This window comes from Corella eumyota, chromosome 3 (genome assembly GCF_963082875.1).
Source record: "Corella eumyota chromosome 3, kaCorEumy4.1, whole genome shotgun sequence".
NCBI lineage: Eukaryota > Metazoa > Chordata > Ascidiacea > Phlebobranchia > Corellidae > Corella > Corella eumyota.
Genome location: NC_137492.1, coordinates 4912824 through 4931162, shown reverse-complemented (window position 1 = coordinate 4931162; position 18339 = coordinate 4912824). Strand labels below are relative to the sequence as shown.

The 18339-nt window shown below is 26.7% G+C and overlaps 3 protein-coding genes across 4 annotated transcripts; 2 read left to right on the top strand and 1 right to left on the bottom strand.

Moving 5' to 3' along the window:
* Window positions 1-1507: 1507 nt before the first annotated feature.
* LOC145745873 (uncharacterized) lies at window positions 1508-3723 on the bottom strand. The gene is made up of 6 exons (XM_082564052.1): window positions 3600-3723; window positions 3348-3464; window positions 2819-2992; window positions 2578-2704; window positions 2207-2331; window positions 1508-1817 (listed from the first exon to the last, which is right to left on the bottom strand). Exons 1-6 carry the CDS (start codon window positions 3655-3657, stop codon window positions 1723-1725), a joined length of 696 nt encoding a protein of 231 aa, XP_082420178.1. The 5' UTR covers window positions 3658-3723; the 3' UTR covers window positions 1508-1722.
* Window positions 3724-5415: 1692 nt separating this feature from the next.
* On the top strand, window positions 5416-6624 carry LOC145745759 (uncharacterized). The gene is made up of 2 exons (XM_082563915.1): window positions 5416-5660; window positions 6092-6624. Exons 1-2 carry the CDS (start codon window positions 5471-5473, stop codon window positions 6346-6348), a joined length of 447 nt encoding a protein of 148 aa, XP_082420041.1. The 5' UTR covers window positions 5416-5470; the 3' UTR covers window positions 6349-6624.
* A 2014-nt stretch (window positions 6625-8638) lies between these two features.
* On the top strand, window positions 8639-17846 carry LOC145746277 (ras-related protein Rap-1b-like). 2 transcript variants are annotated; one of them, XM_082564523.1, is made up of 8 exons: window positions 8639-8779; window positions 9754-9822; window positions 10062-10118; window positions 10496-10636; window positions 11807-11901; window positions 14242-14287; window positions 14786-14903; window positions 16618-17846. In XM_082564523.1, exons 1-7 carry the CDS (start codon window positions 8723-8725, stop codon window positions 14873-14875), a joined length of 555 nt encoding a protein of 184 aa, XP_082420649.1. In that variant the 5' UTR covers window positions 8639-8722; the 3' UTR covers window positions 14876-14903; window positions 16618-17846. The 2 variants fall into 2 exon arrangements, with proteins under 2 accessions (XP_082420649.1, XP_082420651.1); XM_082564525.1 differs by lacking the exon at window positions 14786-14903 and adding an exon at window positions 14496-14616.
* Window positions 17847-18339: the final 493 nt, after the last annotated feature.

Sequence of the window (18339 nt, the reverse complement as noted above, 5' to 3'; positions counted from 1 at the left end):
TGCTAATATCGAGCCATACCCCAATCGTTAGTTGGGAAAATAAATCATAGCAAATAAGACATGTTGTCGACTGACTGGGGTGATCAATTAAAGTAGAATGAAATGGTTTATTGAATTAAAATATCTTAAGTTTGCAATTCTAAGTTAACCTTTAAAAATCAAATTTCAGCAAGGGGTTGCAATATTATAAAATAAAAATTAACAATATTTTTTTAGTAAACAGCATTTTAAATAGTTATAGTTAAATTTATCATAGATCAATACTATATTAACATTACTCTTATTAAAAAGAAAGCCTTGGCCTAAACGGTGTTGTACAAAAAACCATAGTTTAACTCATAATATATTACTTTATCTACATTCTCTCTTAGTCAAATATTAACCAACTAAAACTCTTAAATTTTTTTAAAACTTTTCAAACACGTCGCTTATTAAATTATTATTACATGCCAAAATTTTTGAACTACCACCCCTTATTAACACATTTTTTACATTTTCTGTTTGCCTTACTTAATTCTCTATCTATATGTATTTGAAATAGTATTGACCTATCGCTTAGCGTATGTCCTCTCAACTGAATTTCTACTCTTACGAGCCTTTATCGCTTCGATCTAAACCTATTGGCTAAACTCTCAACCGAGCACTTTTTTTACGATTTTATTGACAGAAAAACTTTTTATCGTTTCCGTACAAGACCGCGTTTACTTAGCATTTTAATTACTTGTTTTTTTGTTTTATAAAAATATTTGAAACAGTGTTTAGTAAATATATAAAATTTTAATTTAGATTTTTGTATGAACGGAAAATATATACTAACTTTTGTTGTTTGTGATGGAGAATTTATAGTTTTATAAGCGTGGCCTTGCTATATTATTAATTTATTACACTTTTAGTATTTGAAATATATTTTATCCGTACTTTCTACATGTTATACACTTGCCACTAATTGGTATACAAATAATGCATACTGCTTTGGGTCTTAAATTCTTCACTAACACCTTAACGCCTTGCGACTTCTTTTTTAAATTTACCCTGGCAGGAACTATTAAATGACTGCTCTTGTAATAAATTCCTTTAGTCTCTGATGTTGTAATGTAAGCTCTTATACACATAGGCAACATTCGCAAACAAAATAGCGTTCAAACAAATGGTTTTGTCAACACACAATAGAATTATGACTAAGAAAGGACTTTCTTGTGTTATCTTTAGGTATACAACGGGACGCGCGTCGACTCGCGTCCTTAATCTCTAGCGCTACCTGACGGTTGTTAAAATTTTATTTTAAGTCCGATTTATTGAGTTTTTGTATAAAACAGAAAAATTAAAATATTGGCTATTTATTTTGTGAAATACAATTTTAAGTTAAATTTTTCATTTTTTAAAATTTTTTATCTAGTCTTGTAATAACTTTGGCTTTCCATTTTTATACAACTTATTTTGTAGTTAAATTTGGCCTTTTAAATAACTTTTTATTATTATTTATTTTATTTAATAACATACCTGCAAACACAATCGCATCAATACCCAAGCTAAGTAAAATAATTTTAAAAATATAACCGTTATAAAAGAAATTGATTAAAAAAATATTTAAATAACTTAACAATCTAAAAAAAAGTTCTAATACAAAAAATAAAATATAAAATTTACGTCTTATACGTGGTTAAAATGCAAATTTTTTTTTTATTTTTATTTTGCGGCAAAATATATATATATTTTTTTATTTTAGAAATATCCAGCCGATTTACTCCATGCTTGGTAATGATCATTCCAAGTGTTGTAATCTAATCTCCATGCTGTAATATCTGGTCCGGATGTATCTTAATAAAGGTAATATAAAATTAACGCCAAAGTAAAATTGTAAAACTAATTGCATTCGATTAAATTTTACAAGAAAAAGAATAGTTAAAATTGTTATGTACTTTATGTTTTTTTTTCTACGATATCAATAATAGCATTGCTAGTTATCTTACTATTTAAAAACTTAAAAATAAAACAAAACGAAAATAATCTATTTGTATTTATAAATATTAAATCTATATTTTACTCAACTAAATTTTATTTCCAATAAACCAAAAATCGTATAAAAACCCAAATTCTATCAAAACTTTATAAGAATATATAATTAAATTTTTAATTCCACGAATCAGGAAAAATTATGACCTTCCAAAAATTTAAACCTATAGGTTTAGCAAATATCGTCACTTACATAAACCATCTTCACAGTAAGCAATATTACATCCATACCCATCAACCACTACTTTAGTTAGTGGTACATTTTTACAACGAACTTTTAGGTTTGGGCAAGGGGGAATTGGAACTTCATTATTGGCACTAAAATAAAATAAAATTCAATCGACTTGGGCTTACTTTTAAAAAAATCCATTTATTTTTTGGTTTTTAGTTTGTTAATTTAATATAGTCTTAAATTTTAGTAAAATTGAATTGATTAGTTACGTTTTTATCTGTTTTAACTAACCTAACTAGGTAAAATCATAAAATACTTGGTTTAAAAATTGATCTCACTAAAAAAACTTTAGTTATTCCAAGTTTAAGTCGAGTTTTTTTTACATAAGTTACCTCCAGTCAATAAACAAAGGCTGCCACTGTTGTAAAAACAAGATTCTCCAACTGATGTAATCACAAAAATAAGAAGACTGCATTGTTGCATTTTTTGGGCAAACTATCTCAGGATTTGTTGTAAAAACTGCAATGGTTTAACAAAAATATCGGCTTAAATAGAAAGACTTGCATAGTTCATTTGTAATTTTAATTAAATCAATAGGCATTACAACAAGATCCATAAAAACAAATCTATTACCGTCGTTGCACAGATCTTTTTCGTCACAACAAACCACTCCATGACATTCCAGGATATCAAACCCGGTAAAAGCTGTGAATATTCCTAAGTTGAGTGGGGTGTTACATTGCTCGACAGTCCAGCAAAAACTAGGCGGAGCACAATCAGTAAAAACTCCAGTGTGGTTCTTTTCGTCTGCACAAAGAGGTAACATAAACTAATACCGTTTGCAATCGCAAGAACAACTTTGTGTAACAACTGCCATCAGAAATGTCTTAACGAGTTCCCCTTTACTACTAGTAATATATTTTCTAGTCAACTTTATGTTTAGGCTAAAATGAAATAATCCGACAGGTACTGGATTAATAAATATAAATAAATTGAGTATGATTAAGCCACGTTCTTCGGTGTTAGGTATTTAATTAAACACGATTCTATTGTGAAGTGCGTTATATTACGTGAATTATTATAAAATGATATAGATGTGTAGTAAAAAAAATTGAGTGAATGTCATATAGCTTTTGCTTTAAAATAACTTGTTAAAACTCACCAAGCCAAAATGTTCCGTAATAACTGGAACACATTTCTCCTTCGTTGCAATTTTTAGTTGTCATGTTATAACCTTCCAACAAGGTTAGGCTGAAATATCCTTGATTACATTCTAACCCTTGATTATGAAAATTAATAAATTTATACTAAACTTCAATCTAATTTTTGCAAATATTTATTTGTGCGTTTTTAAGGTACTTAAATTTTTACACTATAACCAATTAACTTTGCATTTTAAATATCTATCACTAACCTGCAGATGTACTGACCGTCAGAATAAGAAAAATTAGAAAAATTTGAGTCCTTTGCATTATTTCACTATTTAAAACCTAAAATTTACTTTACAAATATAAGATCATATATTTATAACTAACCTTTGATGTAGCACAAAGTTTTATTAGTAAATAATTAACGCAACTGTCTGCTGTAGGGCACTGTTTTATTGTTTATGTGTATTTAATTGCTTTGATTATCGCATGCGACTTCTACGCACTTGCTATGCCAAAAACGCAACTAGTTCTGATTAGCAAGACAGTTTTTTATTATTGTTGATTACTTTAATATGTGTTTACGTAGATCAGGTATGTTAAAAGTCACACTTAACTAATAAATATATTATCAATATTTTTGTTATCTGCATTTTACTAGAAAATGTTTTTAATGCCCTAAATATATGTAACTCCTAGACTTTTTGTACTTTTAAGGCTACGTGCTTTCGTATAAGTAAATAAGAACAATTCAACTTTTTGTATAATGAACAGAAAGGCGTCAGATTTCAACGCTCTTTTATAATTACAACACATCTTTTTGAAAATTAATTTAAGTCTTTTGAGATTTAAAACTTTACCTACAAATAGTAAATCTTATTGTAAGTTGTTAAAGTTGCCAGTAAACTTGTGCGCATGGTAAAGTAACAAAAGACCCTGTTAAACAGTAAACACATGTCTTAACTTATTGAATTTTTTATTACATTTTGTGTGACGTTTGTTAAAATATAATTGAATTAGTTTGCAAATATAAAAGGAATGGTCTTGGTTGTAGGTTTATTGTTCTTATAATACCGTTTTTGTGTACTATTTTATGACGTTACCAGCTGATTACGTCACACCCAAACTACATTGATTTGTTGGGCCAGGCTCTACTACTGGGCCAAATAGCTTCAAACTATGTGACACCACTATTGTTAATAAGAGGCGCCCGAACGGTACCGAAACATCACGCAAATAAAAAAAAATGTATAATTTAACATACAATACAAAACATGTGCATTGTGTAGGAATTCAAAAATTGTTTGCAAAAATAAATAAAAGGTTTTTTTTTATTTACATATTTATATTCATCTAAACCCATATAAACCTTATAATGAATGAAACATTTAAAATATAAATTAAAATTTTTATGTAGAAAGTCATATAAAAGTCGTAAAATAAAAAGTCATGATGGCATATAATTTAATGTCTTTGTATTCAGCAAACGCATTTGAGGCTAAGTAAAGTGCAAATCTATATTTATTGCATAACAGTATCGGTGGCATGTGACAATAGCGCAATAGTCTTATTTTGGTCTTGGCAATTGTACAAGTGAAAGTTTTAATTAGCAAACGTTACCTTAGTCAGGCAGACAGAGTCATATATGTTTAGTCACATTGTCCTTATAACCTCGAATAGGTTATTACTAGTCTCCTGTTTAATCACGTTTTAGTTTATTTCCTTGTTATTAATTATAAGCCCACTTGAAGTTTCTTAATCTTATCCAAACAGCTAGTCGCTTAGTTTGTTTTGTTCTCTCGTCATTGCGAGTAGGCCTATTGATAAGTAATTATTAAGCAACACATTAGCTTTGAGTTTGTTACATGGGGTGTTTATTATATGTTAAAAAATATTTAAAAAAATGTATTAATTGAGAAAAAGGTCAAGTCAAAATAAATACTACACAAAAAAAGACAAGTGAAAATAAATACTAAACAATTTTTAAGAAAGTATTAGTTGTTCTTGCATATAGTCTAATAAATTACTTAAGCATTGATTAAAAAAAGAAAGGGTCTATGATGTTTTTATTTTTCTAGGAGCATTTTTATAGTGATTTTACGTTTATTTTTAAAATTAAAACAGAAAACAATAAAAAATGTCTGAATCCTGTTACGAATCCATCGGAAATTTCAACGACAACAAAGTAGCATATGTAAACAAGGTTAGTGACCCAGTAGTGACCGGAAAACTGAACGAAATTTTAAAGGTGGTTTATCGAATGGACCGCTTGTTGTTACATCAAGCATCAATTGTGCCTGTTCTGCCAGAAAAACCTGACTCTATAAGTAAGTTTTTTACATGCATTTTCTTAGTACTTGACGCGTTTTTAATGCTTTAAATGCGTCATATTATTATAGAATCGGTGTAATAGAAACTAACATTGCTAACAATGACAATGACTAGTTTGTATTCGGAAATTTCAAATAAAACGGGGGTTTGTTTTTGTAAAACCATAAACCATTATATTTTTCCTCATAGATTTCTTTTTCCATTGATTTTGCAGGAAGCACATAGGCTACGCACGCTTTTTTATAAAATGTTATAAAATTACTAATAACAGATGGTATACTAGAATAACCATTTAAATATTGTTGTTGTGTTATAAAATTAAGAAAAAACAGGTAGCAGCATTTAGTTACCCTCCCCAACGCTACGCAAACAGCTCTGTTGCCTAACTTCACAAACCACAAAAATAAATATAACCTTATTTACACAGAGCCGCATGAGCCACCACCGCCTCGCCCACCCAAAGATCACGCCGTACTTCCATTTCCCAAGAAATCAGATTCAAAGGACAAAAAGAAGGGTGAATCGAAGACGTTCAGTTATGCTGAATGCGAGTTTTTGTACTTGCAAGTCAAGCAAGTAATGAAGTTTCTCGATAATGAAATTGAAGACATGCTAACCGAAAAGGAGGAAAATATGGTCTCTCTACAGACCTTGTTAAGTGCGCTTAAACCACCGAAACTATAGGTTCAGCTAGACTTTGACCTCTAAAGTTTAAGTTGTACAAATATACTTAAAACAGTAATATTAAAATACCAATTATACGCGTTTAAACATTGTAATTTTAGTGTGTTGTTACAAGAAAGAATTTTTATGCACATAGTTTGTAATCTTGGATTTTATGACCGAAATTAATTTATGCTTTTTTATTAAATTACATTTCGGGCGACCTGACGTCATAACAAAACAAAAAACACAAAAACTGTTGCAAAGTATAGGCTTTTACCTATACCAAAGTCATAATATTCGGGCGACAAATTTTTGTTCTCTATAAAACTTACCCTATGCTTATGAGCCTATTAAACAAGTATTTACTACGACCAATAAACAAATTTTATAGTAGCCCACATTTAAAATATTTTATAAATGCACTTTTATTACTAAGAGGTATTTTTATGTATATACAGTTATGCAAATGCTGTTTGTGATTGAAATAAACTGTAAATAAACAAGATAAGCAGTAGAAAAGTAAAGTTTTTTTATCATGATAGGCTAAACTCTATATTTTTTATCAGGTCTTCAGTAAATTATAAGTGAAACTAACGTACTTTTTTAATGGAAAATGTGTAGTATTAGTCTAAATTGTTGGCTCAGAGATTTTATGGGTGTTAGGCATTTCTTTTTTTCCATTTTTTGTATTTTTAAATGGGTAGGGGTTTAATATTGTGATGTGTTCGAGCTATCCGTAAACGGCAGGCTCAAGGGTGAATAATGTGGCAATGATGCTGCTCGAACCCGAAAACTTTTGGCCCGTAGCTCGCTGCCATGTTGGGCACTACTACACGGCGTTCTGTGCTATTAGTTCTCACTGCTCTCAAGTGGTCGGTTCTTCAAACCAGGTGCTAACGTCTAAGATAAGTTGGTAATGATAATGATTAAACAATATTACAAAGTTAGTATTGTTTAAATAGAAAAATAAGTTAGCAAAATGGCTGGGGTACCGAAGTCTTAATTTCGTGATCGAACATTTTTGACTTTTTTACACTGAGGATAAATCTGTTTACTAAAAAATATGATTAGAAGTTGCTTTATTTTTGTAAAAAAATATTTACTAACTTTAATATATTTTTCAATAATTAAAAAAATTAAAACTACAAATAACTTGTATTTGTAACATTTTGATAAGTAAAAAAGTTTAAAAAGTTTTTACCAAATAGTTTATTATAATTTATCACTGTAGCATGACGAGTGAAGCGGCCTCACCCCATATGATTATCGGTCCATGACTAAATTAATAGGTTAGGCCTCGATGATTCACAAAATCAAAGTTACGTTCTAGGCAAAGTTAATGTGTTTTGGGTGAATTATCTAGAAAGAAGTGTAGTAAATACAACCTACAACAGTGTGTAGTTGTTTATTATGGTTTAAGACTTTTATTTTTTCGTAAAGTAAGTAATTCTAGACCCGTTATGAACCGTTTGACGGCTAAAATTTTTTTAAGTTTGTGAAGAAAAATAAACAAAAACAATAATAACTATTATAGCCATTCATTTACAAACCGTAGTCACGAATCTTATTGTACTGCAAACGTTTACTAGTATTTGTTTTCTGTTAAATATCGGATTATTATGCTGTTTTTTTCATTTTTTGTTACTAAAAATGGTTACTGACTGACTGACGCCAAAATTTTTAAAAATGTGGGTTATTTTGTAATGTTTATTGACCAGTTAGCTGGCTATTTAATTCTCGATTTTGTAGTTTTAAATTTGTTTTAAGTTAACTGGTTTGGTCATTTGATTGTTATCAATTGATAGACTTACTAAATCAGTTACACGACCAATAACAGACAGTCTAACAGACTAATAAGGAGATAAAAGAACCTCTTGGTTATAACTGTATATTTTAAATACTAAAGATTGTAAACCAACTCTTTTGATTTATATTTATGCATTATTAAGTTTTAAATTTGTTTATTTAAATGTAAAGAATGTTAAAAGTTTTCATATGACAAAGTTTATACTTTTTAAATATTTTATAAGCTTTGGATTGGTACGGACTTTCTAATTTAGCTATTTTAGATTTAGATGGTTGAACAGGTTTATTACCTAGATTTACATAATAAAACCTAAAAATACATATTTATTTGTTGTTTTAATTTGGTATGTTGGTAAATATATTTTAATATTACAACAGAATTATAAAATTTAACATATACATGTTATTTCAGCCACTTTGCTAATTTTTTTTATATAAAATTAAAAATAAACCAAGTTTATTTCTGTAATAAATACTAAACTTTTAACGGATTTTTAGGTTAAATTTTATCGCTCATAATATTTTGGTTAGATTTCAAGTTAATTTAAATTAAATTGGTTTAAATAAAGATTGGATTAGTTTTGAAATGAGGGAGTATAAACTCGTTGTTTTGGGCTCTGGAGGTGTGGGAAAAAGTGCTTTGGTAAGCATATGTTTTAAAACTTTTTTTTTAACATTATAAATAGAAAAATTGTTTCGTTGTTGCCCTTATTTGTACCAGTCTTGTGGTTGGAATTTTAATTGTCGTAGTATAGTTGCAACGACAATTTTGTTTATTTCATGGGCTTATAAATTGGACATACATATCTATTTATGTCTTCCACCAAGCCCCATTATATATGAACATAGGTCCATGTACATTGTTTACGTCAATTTTTTTAATTTAATGCTTCATAGATTAGTTAATGTATTATATTTCACATTTTTACCTAAGTATTTTGGATTTTAAATTAATGTTGCCTATTTTATAATGTTGCTGATGTTAAATATCTTGTTTAATTAGATTATCAGTTGGATTATCGTTTATCAGATAAGCATATTTTTGGTACCTTTTATTTATTAGTGCTAAATTCTATTCACAAATAAGTATCAAGCATTTACTCATACATTTAGCTATGTACAATTTTTTTAACCAGTAGGAATGTATATACAGAGAAATTTTAATTGTTATAAATGTATAATAAAAATTTAATAAAGTATTTTATCCTCTTAGTTAAAATTAATGTGCTCTTGATCTTATATGGCATTAAATATGTTTTTTTTATCATTTAACGATATTATAAAACAATAAAAACTATATATACAGGCCCATTAGGGTTTACATTTATTTAACTATTAGTGGCGGCTAAACAAGGCATTAAAGCTATAACAAAAGGTTTAAAGCTATAACAAATAAGGGGTTTTCCGTAATTCTAATAAACCTGATGAAGTATTACTAAATTTGTTGTTTCGATAATTATTGAACAGATTTTTAATTTTTTTTAATAGGTTAGTAATGATCACGGAATTATTATGTTGTGATTAAATTTCAGCTGTAGATATATTATTTATATACTTTTACTTTTTGGTTTTATATTTTTATTTGTTTATTTATATAACTTTAATTTTATTTTTTAGACTGTTCAATTTGTACAAGGAATATTTGTCGAAAAATATGACCCTACTATTGAGGACAGTTACAGAAAGGTAAGTTATGTTTGTTGTTAAAGGATTATAATTGAAAAAAATTTATGCCTTACTTTGCTTACTTTTTTATCTTTTAAAACAATAATATTTATGTAATACAAGTGACCATAGGGTATGGTATTTTTTTAATTGTTATAATAATGAATTAAAATTGTGGGCCATTGATTTCCTAAGATTATCATATTTAAACTAAAAAAAAAAACACTTTAAAAAAAAAACTGATTAAAAATGTTTTTTAGCAAGTTGAAGCGGAGAATCAACAATGCATGTTAGAGATTCTTGATACTGCTGGAACTGTAAGTTTTGAAGAATTTTTTATAGATTAGTTAATCTAAAAAAGCAGTATATAGCTACTTATATGGACATGAAATTTAAACAATTCGTAGTTAACTTAATGTTATAATTGTAAGTCCTAGAAGTTTAATATTTTATACGTTATTGTGTGACGTAAAAAAAATTATCTTTTTAGGAAGTAACTTGGCCAATTGGATGTCGAATATTTTTTCTATTTTTATCATTTTTATAAAAGTTTGGTTAGGTAACATAAAACAGGCCTTTAACAAAATTGATGTATATTTATACCAAAACTTTAATATATACAAAAATTAGCACACTGGTTAAATTTTTTTATTGAAATTTTTTAAATTAAAAATATTTTTTTTTTATATTTTAGGAACAATTCACAGCGATGAGAGATTTATATATGAAGAACGGTCAAGGCTTTGTGCTGGTTTACAGCATCACGTCACAAGCCTCGTTCAACGACTTAGCCGATCTAAGGGAACAAATCTTAAGAGTTAAAGACACCGATGACGTATGTAGAAAGTTGAACTTAAAATGCTAGCAAGTTTGGATTTTATTGGAAGTTATGACTTTTTTTTACTATTTTTTTTTTAAGAATTCAGGCTAATTTGTAAAAAAGCTGGGGTTAACAAATTCATTATTAATAATAATAGTATATAATAATAAACTTTTTAGTTTGAATTTTTACATTTAAGACTATTATATTAATATTTTATCGTTATTGTTTTGTATAAATATTCGCAAGACTAGAATGTAAAACAGAAAATAATTTATGTAAAAAATTTTAAGTTTTTATAATAAAATCTTTATGTTTTTCTATATAATACCCTAATTGATCTTAAGGTATTTGCTTAGCAAATAAAAATGTCTTATAAGGTTAGATTAATAGAAATGGCCCTATTAAGTGTTTATTTTGGCTTTAATTGAAATTTTTGTTGCACATTTTGGTTATTCAACAAATTGACTCTTCCTGGTTAGCGTACTGTCAACTGTCAAAGCCAAATGTTAAAAAATATCCAAAATTCAATAAAAAGTGAGGTTAAGAATTAAGATGTTACACCTTAAATGTAAACAAATGTTGTAACCGCACCTTCATTAAACTAAGATTAAACATCTTAATTTTTTTTCTTTTTTTTAAGAGTTGGTAAATTAAACTGGCTATTAATTACATGTTTAATTTTGAAATTAAGGATATAACATGATTTTACATTTTCAAATGTTACAACAATTAAAAAAATACTATACAGGTCACCTTTATTATAGTAATTATTTTTACATAATTTATGATTTAAAGTATTAACATGAAAACAAATTAGCATACTATCTGTAAAGACTAAACAACTAAAAGTGTTGGCACCACTAATCTTTAACTACTGGTTTAGCCCACTACTATAATAAGTTACTTAATTTTTGGCAAGGCATAATCATTTACGATTTAAAACAAATGTAACACTATTGTATCCTGATTTTGATATAATTTTAAATGTAATTGAATAAGGCTTATCTTTCTTAGCAACTAAATTTAAAGTTTAACATTAGATTAGTTTAACCAGCATTTTTTTTTAATAACAACAGATTTTTTATTGTTCATCATTTATTTAATTTTGAGGATTCTTAAGTATTATATTCTATGGAGTTTATAGTCCAATTATTTTACATTTATATTCTCTTATTTTTTTAGGTTCCAATGATTCTAGTTGGGAACAAATGTGATTTGGAAAATGAAAGAATTGTGACCAGGGAACAAGGAGAACAACAGGCTAAACAATGGAGATGGTAATTATTTTATACATTTTGTTCAAAAATTTTTAGTATTTAAAAAGACGTTTAACTTAAAATAATTGTATAAACTTTAAAAACTTTGATTAAGTCCAAAAAAAGGTTTTAGACTCTTACTTAAGTATAAAACTAACCCAAAAACAGGTATATAATCGTACGATATTTTATAAAAAATGTCACTACTTTACCATAATATAAATCATAAAAAGGTGAATAATTTACGTAAATGATATTAGAATGGCTTTACAGGTTAAATAAAAGTAAACATCGTATGTTACAATATTTTTAAAGGAATTATATAACTAAAAATACAAAAATATTAATGGTAAAATAATAATTATAATTAAAATATTCATTTAACATTCATGACACGGTGCACTAAAATTGTAATTAACTTTTAAAATATTATTTTGTTTATTTTAGTAAGATAGGATAATTAATATTTACTTGGTAATTAATAGGCAACATAGTGTATTTTTAAGAAAGATATTACTTGATTTTTAAATGTCATCAGACTATTAAATTCTGTTAATTGATATCATATGGTGATTACCTCATAAAAATAAATAAAATTTTAGTTAATTCGGTATTTTATTTTATGATTTATTGTTGCGCAATGGTATTTTAAAATCAAGTGATTTTTTTTAGTAATCATTCATTTTAAATGTAATAGGCTATTTAAATTACCTATTGTTGTGTGGGCAAGTGTTAATAATAAACAGTTGCTTAATTAACCTAGGCCAAGTCAAATTAACACAATAAAACAAGAAAATACAGAAAAAAATTAAAGTAAGAAACTGTAAAATTTTTGTTTTAATTTAAAAAAAAAAATTTATTTTGATTTAATTAATATAAACAATTTTTCACCTTATATTAGTGGCAACTTTATCAACCAACCCAACACAGTTTAACATCGTCATGGTAGTTACGCCTGTCTTTTTGTGTTTATTTTTACCGCACCGTGGCTGTACGTTTCCTTATGTCATTAATTTCAGTTTTGATGAATGATCATTTATGTGTGCGTCTGTTCGACCGCCTGCACAGACGAATCACAAAAAACCGTGATTTGTTTCACTGTTGTTGGCCTACTTTTATTGACTAATTAATTAGTTACCTGGTGATTAAACCGGTTGGGTGGGGTGTAAGTTTTTGTGTTTTAGTATTGTCGGCAAATAGCTGTTTCTTGATATTTTTAAATTTTCATTAAAGAATAATTTGTATTTTTTTAATTTCATAAAAGTTTTTGATATGGTGGAATTGGGAGTTAAGATTTCGACATTTAATAATTGTATTAAATTTTTATAAGTTTAATATGAGTTAAAAATATGGATATTATATATAAATTTCAAAAATTTGAACCGAAATAATGATTTTTATTTTTGAAATTATTATAACAAAACTGTTAAATAAATTAACATATAATGACCTATATTACACTATAGCCCACCCAAGGGACTATGACTAAATTTTAGTTGTAGTTACCTTAACATGTTGGCACATTATTTGTTTTAAAAGGTTAACCATATATTAACATATAATTACTTTTTGCTTATATAAGGAATTAAATATGATATACAACAAAAGAAAAAATCTATTGTTAACTAGGGCCACACCCTATAATAATATCTCTATATTATTGTATATGCATCGAGGTATTTTAGTTTATTGAATGCCTAATGCATTTAAGACCCAAAACTTATTTAACAATGCTTTTCTCTCTGGGAAAAGATTATGGGTATTAAATATAGTCTATAAAGATGTAAATAAAATTGGAATAAGATTAAAAGGGATTTTTGTTTTAGGCCTGTTGAACTATAGTTTTTTGCCAAAATAAATTTTTAAATTATTTTATATTTTAAAAAATAATAAAGTTTCTAAATAATTAATAAATATGTGTTACTTTATACAGTTTACCATTATTGACATTTTGACAATGTAAATAGTTATTTAGACAGGTTAAAAATAGACTTGTATTTATATTTCCCTTCAATAATAAATTGGAAATTAAACAATAAAATGATCAGACAACGAAATTATAGTGGCTTTCAGTGTCTAGGAAATTATAAAATCATGTTTTAATAAACTTAATTGCAATTACTTAACTAATCCAAAATATTATTAAAAATGATAATTTATATTTAATAAATTGTTTATTAGGCAATTTGAAAAAATTACTTTTACAGTTACAGCATTTTAAGTTTAGATTAAAAATAATTTTTTTCCTATTTTTAGACTGCACGGGCCAGAAAAGCAGTGAAATACTTTTTAATTTTTAAATTAATAATGTAAAATAATTTAATCTTTTTTTTTAATTTATATAATTTTTTTTTTATTTAGTTCTTGGATGGAGACCTCAGCTAAGTCCAAAATCAACGTCGAAAATGTAAGTTTAACCAATTTTTATTTCATTATACAACAACCATAGTTAATTAACAAAATAAGTGTGTCACACCATTAAAGTTATAATTAATTTTTATAAATAATATTTAAATTATTTTTTTAATTTGTTTAACAAAATTAATTATAAAAGTTTTATGTGTAAAATTCAATTTTTATTAATGTCTTAACTGTTAACCCCTGATTTGGTGCAGATATTTTTCGACCTAGTAAGGCAAATCAATAGTAAAACCCCTGAGCCCAAGAAGAAGAAAAAAAAGGGCTCAAGTTGTCAGATTCTATAAATTTAGTCCCCTAATAAACTATATTAATTTGGTAAGCCCAACCCACAAAAAACTTGAAACCAAGATGCAGAACAAAAAAGCCAGCTTTAAAAATAAATAAAAAGCGCACAAAACTGTTCAAAAAATAGGATGCCAAAAATATTTATTTGAAAATTTGTGCCGTTTAAAATATTTTTCCCTGTATACTTACTTTCCAACAGGCTTTCTTCGAGTTAGTAAAACAAATCAATTTAAATCAACCTGCCGAAAGTTCAGACAGCGGCAGTGGTGGCTGTTGCAACATACTTTAGAATATTTCTTGTTTTTCCATTTTGTCGGGTAAGTCCAATAGCCGATGTGCCACCTTTTCTTTTCTTGCTAGCGATTTGCATTGGGCATTAATAAGGCATTCCCAGTTTAATTTGTCATGGAATTTAACCTCTTTCTGTGTTTTTATGAGACTAACACAAAAAGCCTGCATGTTTTACGTAATAACAAACCTGTTGAAAAGCTGTAAATCTAATAGTACAAAATTCAATATTAACTTGTAAAAACAAGCTTAAACTAAAATGGAGGCGTGGTGTCGGGAATACATTTTTGAATGAAAAAATGTGGAATTTGGCTTTAGTAACTAACAGTCTGTTGACAGATTTCAACACATTTGATCTTATTTTTTTGCTACCCAATCAACCAGAAATCGTGATTTTATTTTTTTTGTGTTTCTACTTTTGCATTTAAATGAGTATAAGGCCGGTGGCAAAGTGTAGTTCAAATAATACTTGCCTTTACTACTTAGGATTTTGGGTTCAATTCCTATCGCTTCCTTGTTTAGTTAAGGCTTTTTAAACAAATTTAATTCCAGACAACCCCAAAACAATAATTTAATAAGTGATTTTTGTGTTTTAATCACCTTGATACCAAAAATTTATACACTGATTTTTAGGTTAATATAGAAATAGCATGATAGAAAAGCAACACCATTAAAAAATGCGAAACATTGTATAAATGCGGACTAATTTAACAAACCTCAAAAGAAACCAAAGCACACAACCTTAAAAAATGTGGGTTATAGTTTCTTTATGACGAGTCAATAGTTGAAAAGCAACCCACATTCAAAACTATTTTAGTTGAAAATTGTTTTTGAATAATAATGACATCTTTTTTTTATATTCTGACATCATACACAACACACGAAAATACTTTTTTTAAACTGTTTGTCACGGGCCAAAAACAAAATTAATTTGCAAATTAATTACAGAAATCTTTTAAACTAAATAAAAAATTTTGAATATAAATACACACAAAATATTTTGGCAAATAAAGTGAACAAAATGCGATGGTCTTCAAATTTAAAAAAGACCCTATAAATTTTGTACAAACATTAGTTATTCAACAAAATATTAAATTCACACTGTTTTATCCAATTTTAGCTCCAATAAATAGAGCTTGTTTTAAAATAGGATGTTGTCGTTGATTAGTGTCAATACATATATGGCCAGAGTGCATGTAATAATCCTTCCTGTTTCAGTTGAACAAAGGCCCTTACAGTTGTTTATTACTGCACGGGCAAATGGCTGTGCTTAACTTTGTTTGTGCAATGCTTTTATATAGTTGTAAAATTCGAATACTTGATTTACAAAACAGTGTAATTTTTGGGCATAAATGCAAGCTAAATTTTTACCAATGTTATTATTTTAATGAAAAACCCTAAAATTTACAGAAATTATTATTTTGTGCAAATTAACAATCTTAAAACGAAATCAAATGATTAAATTGGCAATTTGTTCTGCATCTTGTTTCAGATTTTTGTTTTTAAAATAAATTAATAAATTATAACTCCATTAGTTATCATATTATGATTTACATTTGTTTGTAATCAAAGTAAACTACAATTAAAATGTAAGTTTTAAAATTTAAATTTATCTTATATTCTACATATACTTAATTTTACAAATCACTGTAGTTGATGGTGGTAGTTAGATTTTTAATTTTCTTAAAATATAAAAATTGGAACATAAAAATTTCCAAATTTAAACATTTTATTGATTTTAAGGTCTCCTAGCTTTTCATGTGATGATGTCAAGATTCTTTCTTCATACAAACCAACATTCTAATGATTGTTGACATCTACTTTTCACCAAAAAATTTTTGCTCTTCTTGAGATCAAAAATTATTTTTTGCTCACGCATCATCTTGGGTGAAAAAGTATTTAGATATTTTTAATACTATCTAAGCTTGCTGTGTCTTTTACAAAATAATTAGAAAAGATATTTTTATAATAGTAAAAAGAAATATAGTCGCCTTATCTTGTATTTTGTTTATGAAAGGCCAAATTAAAAAATTATTTTTAAAGACAAAATATTTATGTGGTTGTCTTTCTTTTAGTTAGATTTGTTATTATTTTTTCTGCTATTGCATATTAGTATTTTAGCTTAAAATCTGGCAATGTTTTTTTTTAAATATTGAAACCAACTCTTTATTTTGTAAAATTCCTTGGTATGCCTAAAAAGCTTGCTGCTTTTCATTTTGTAATCAATTATCTCATAAAAGGGTTTATTTATTAGCTACAGGGCCAAATGTAATTTATTTAAATGCACCTTTTCAAACGACTTAATGATTACTTAGCGCTATGCTGCAATTTTTTTTGTAGGTTTTTTTAATATCCCTTAAGAATGTCAAAATATATTGTAAGATACACATTCATGGATAACATTGTATTTTAAATAACTTATTAATCTCTTTTAGGTAGTTTAATTAGCTTGGTGAATGTGTGTATTAATTAATTTTGCAATTTGCGATTTCTTATGTTTTGTGTAATACGGTTTAAAATGGGCCGAATTTAAAGTCTGCTATTATCAGTGTTTTATTTTTGTTCATAATTTGGCCTTGAAATCTTAAACTATAGCTTTTTCTACGAATTCTAATTTTATTTGATTATTTTTTGTATGTCCTATGTATTTTGCTAAATTTTCACTAAAAGTTTTCAAATTGTAAATTTAATAATGGTTGAAAGTAGTTTCTAAACACAAGCACTATTTAGGTTGAATTTTTTTCCTATAAAGCTTTTTTTTTTTTTTTTTTTGCAGTTATTAACTAATTGTACTAACATAATATAAAATACCAATTAATATATGTGGTCAAATTTTTAATGTTTTTTCTTTTTGTCTAAAGTTTTTTCCTAATTAATTAATTGCATTAACCGTATTTTCCTTAATATTTGAACATTGGAATAATAGATTTTGTGACTTGTAAATAAATTATGACCATGTTAGGTCAACAACTTGTCGTTGTTTAATGTAAAGTGCTAGGAACTGAAGAAAATATTAGGTAAGTTTAGGTTGCGTAATGACTGTACTGTGATAATCAATGGAATATGTTTTTTTATACATGTTCTCAATAAAAGAAGGTTAGATTAACAGCTTTAGTACATGACTTCTACAATTTTCCTTGTATATTATGTAATAGGTATTTGAGGCAAAAAGAAGTTGTTTTTCTTTATCAGATTACTGAAGAGAATTAAAACATAACATCCTAAGATATTATTAACATACCCTAATGTGTTTAAATAAACTTTTACATTTACTTTAGGTTCAAATCAAATCTTAGTTTCTAAAACTTTAATGTTAAATATTAGTAAGTCTATTATTGATGATGTTAATAAATGCTAATCTAATTTATTACAATAATGTTATAAAAAACAAAGCTTTTTTGTAACACAACGCAAACTAAGTTTTATGATAAAAAAGTTAGGTTATTTTGGCAGTTACCATTTATA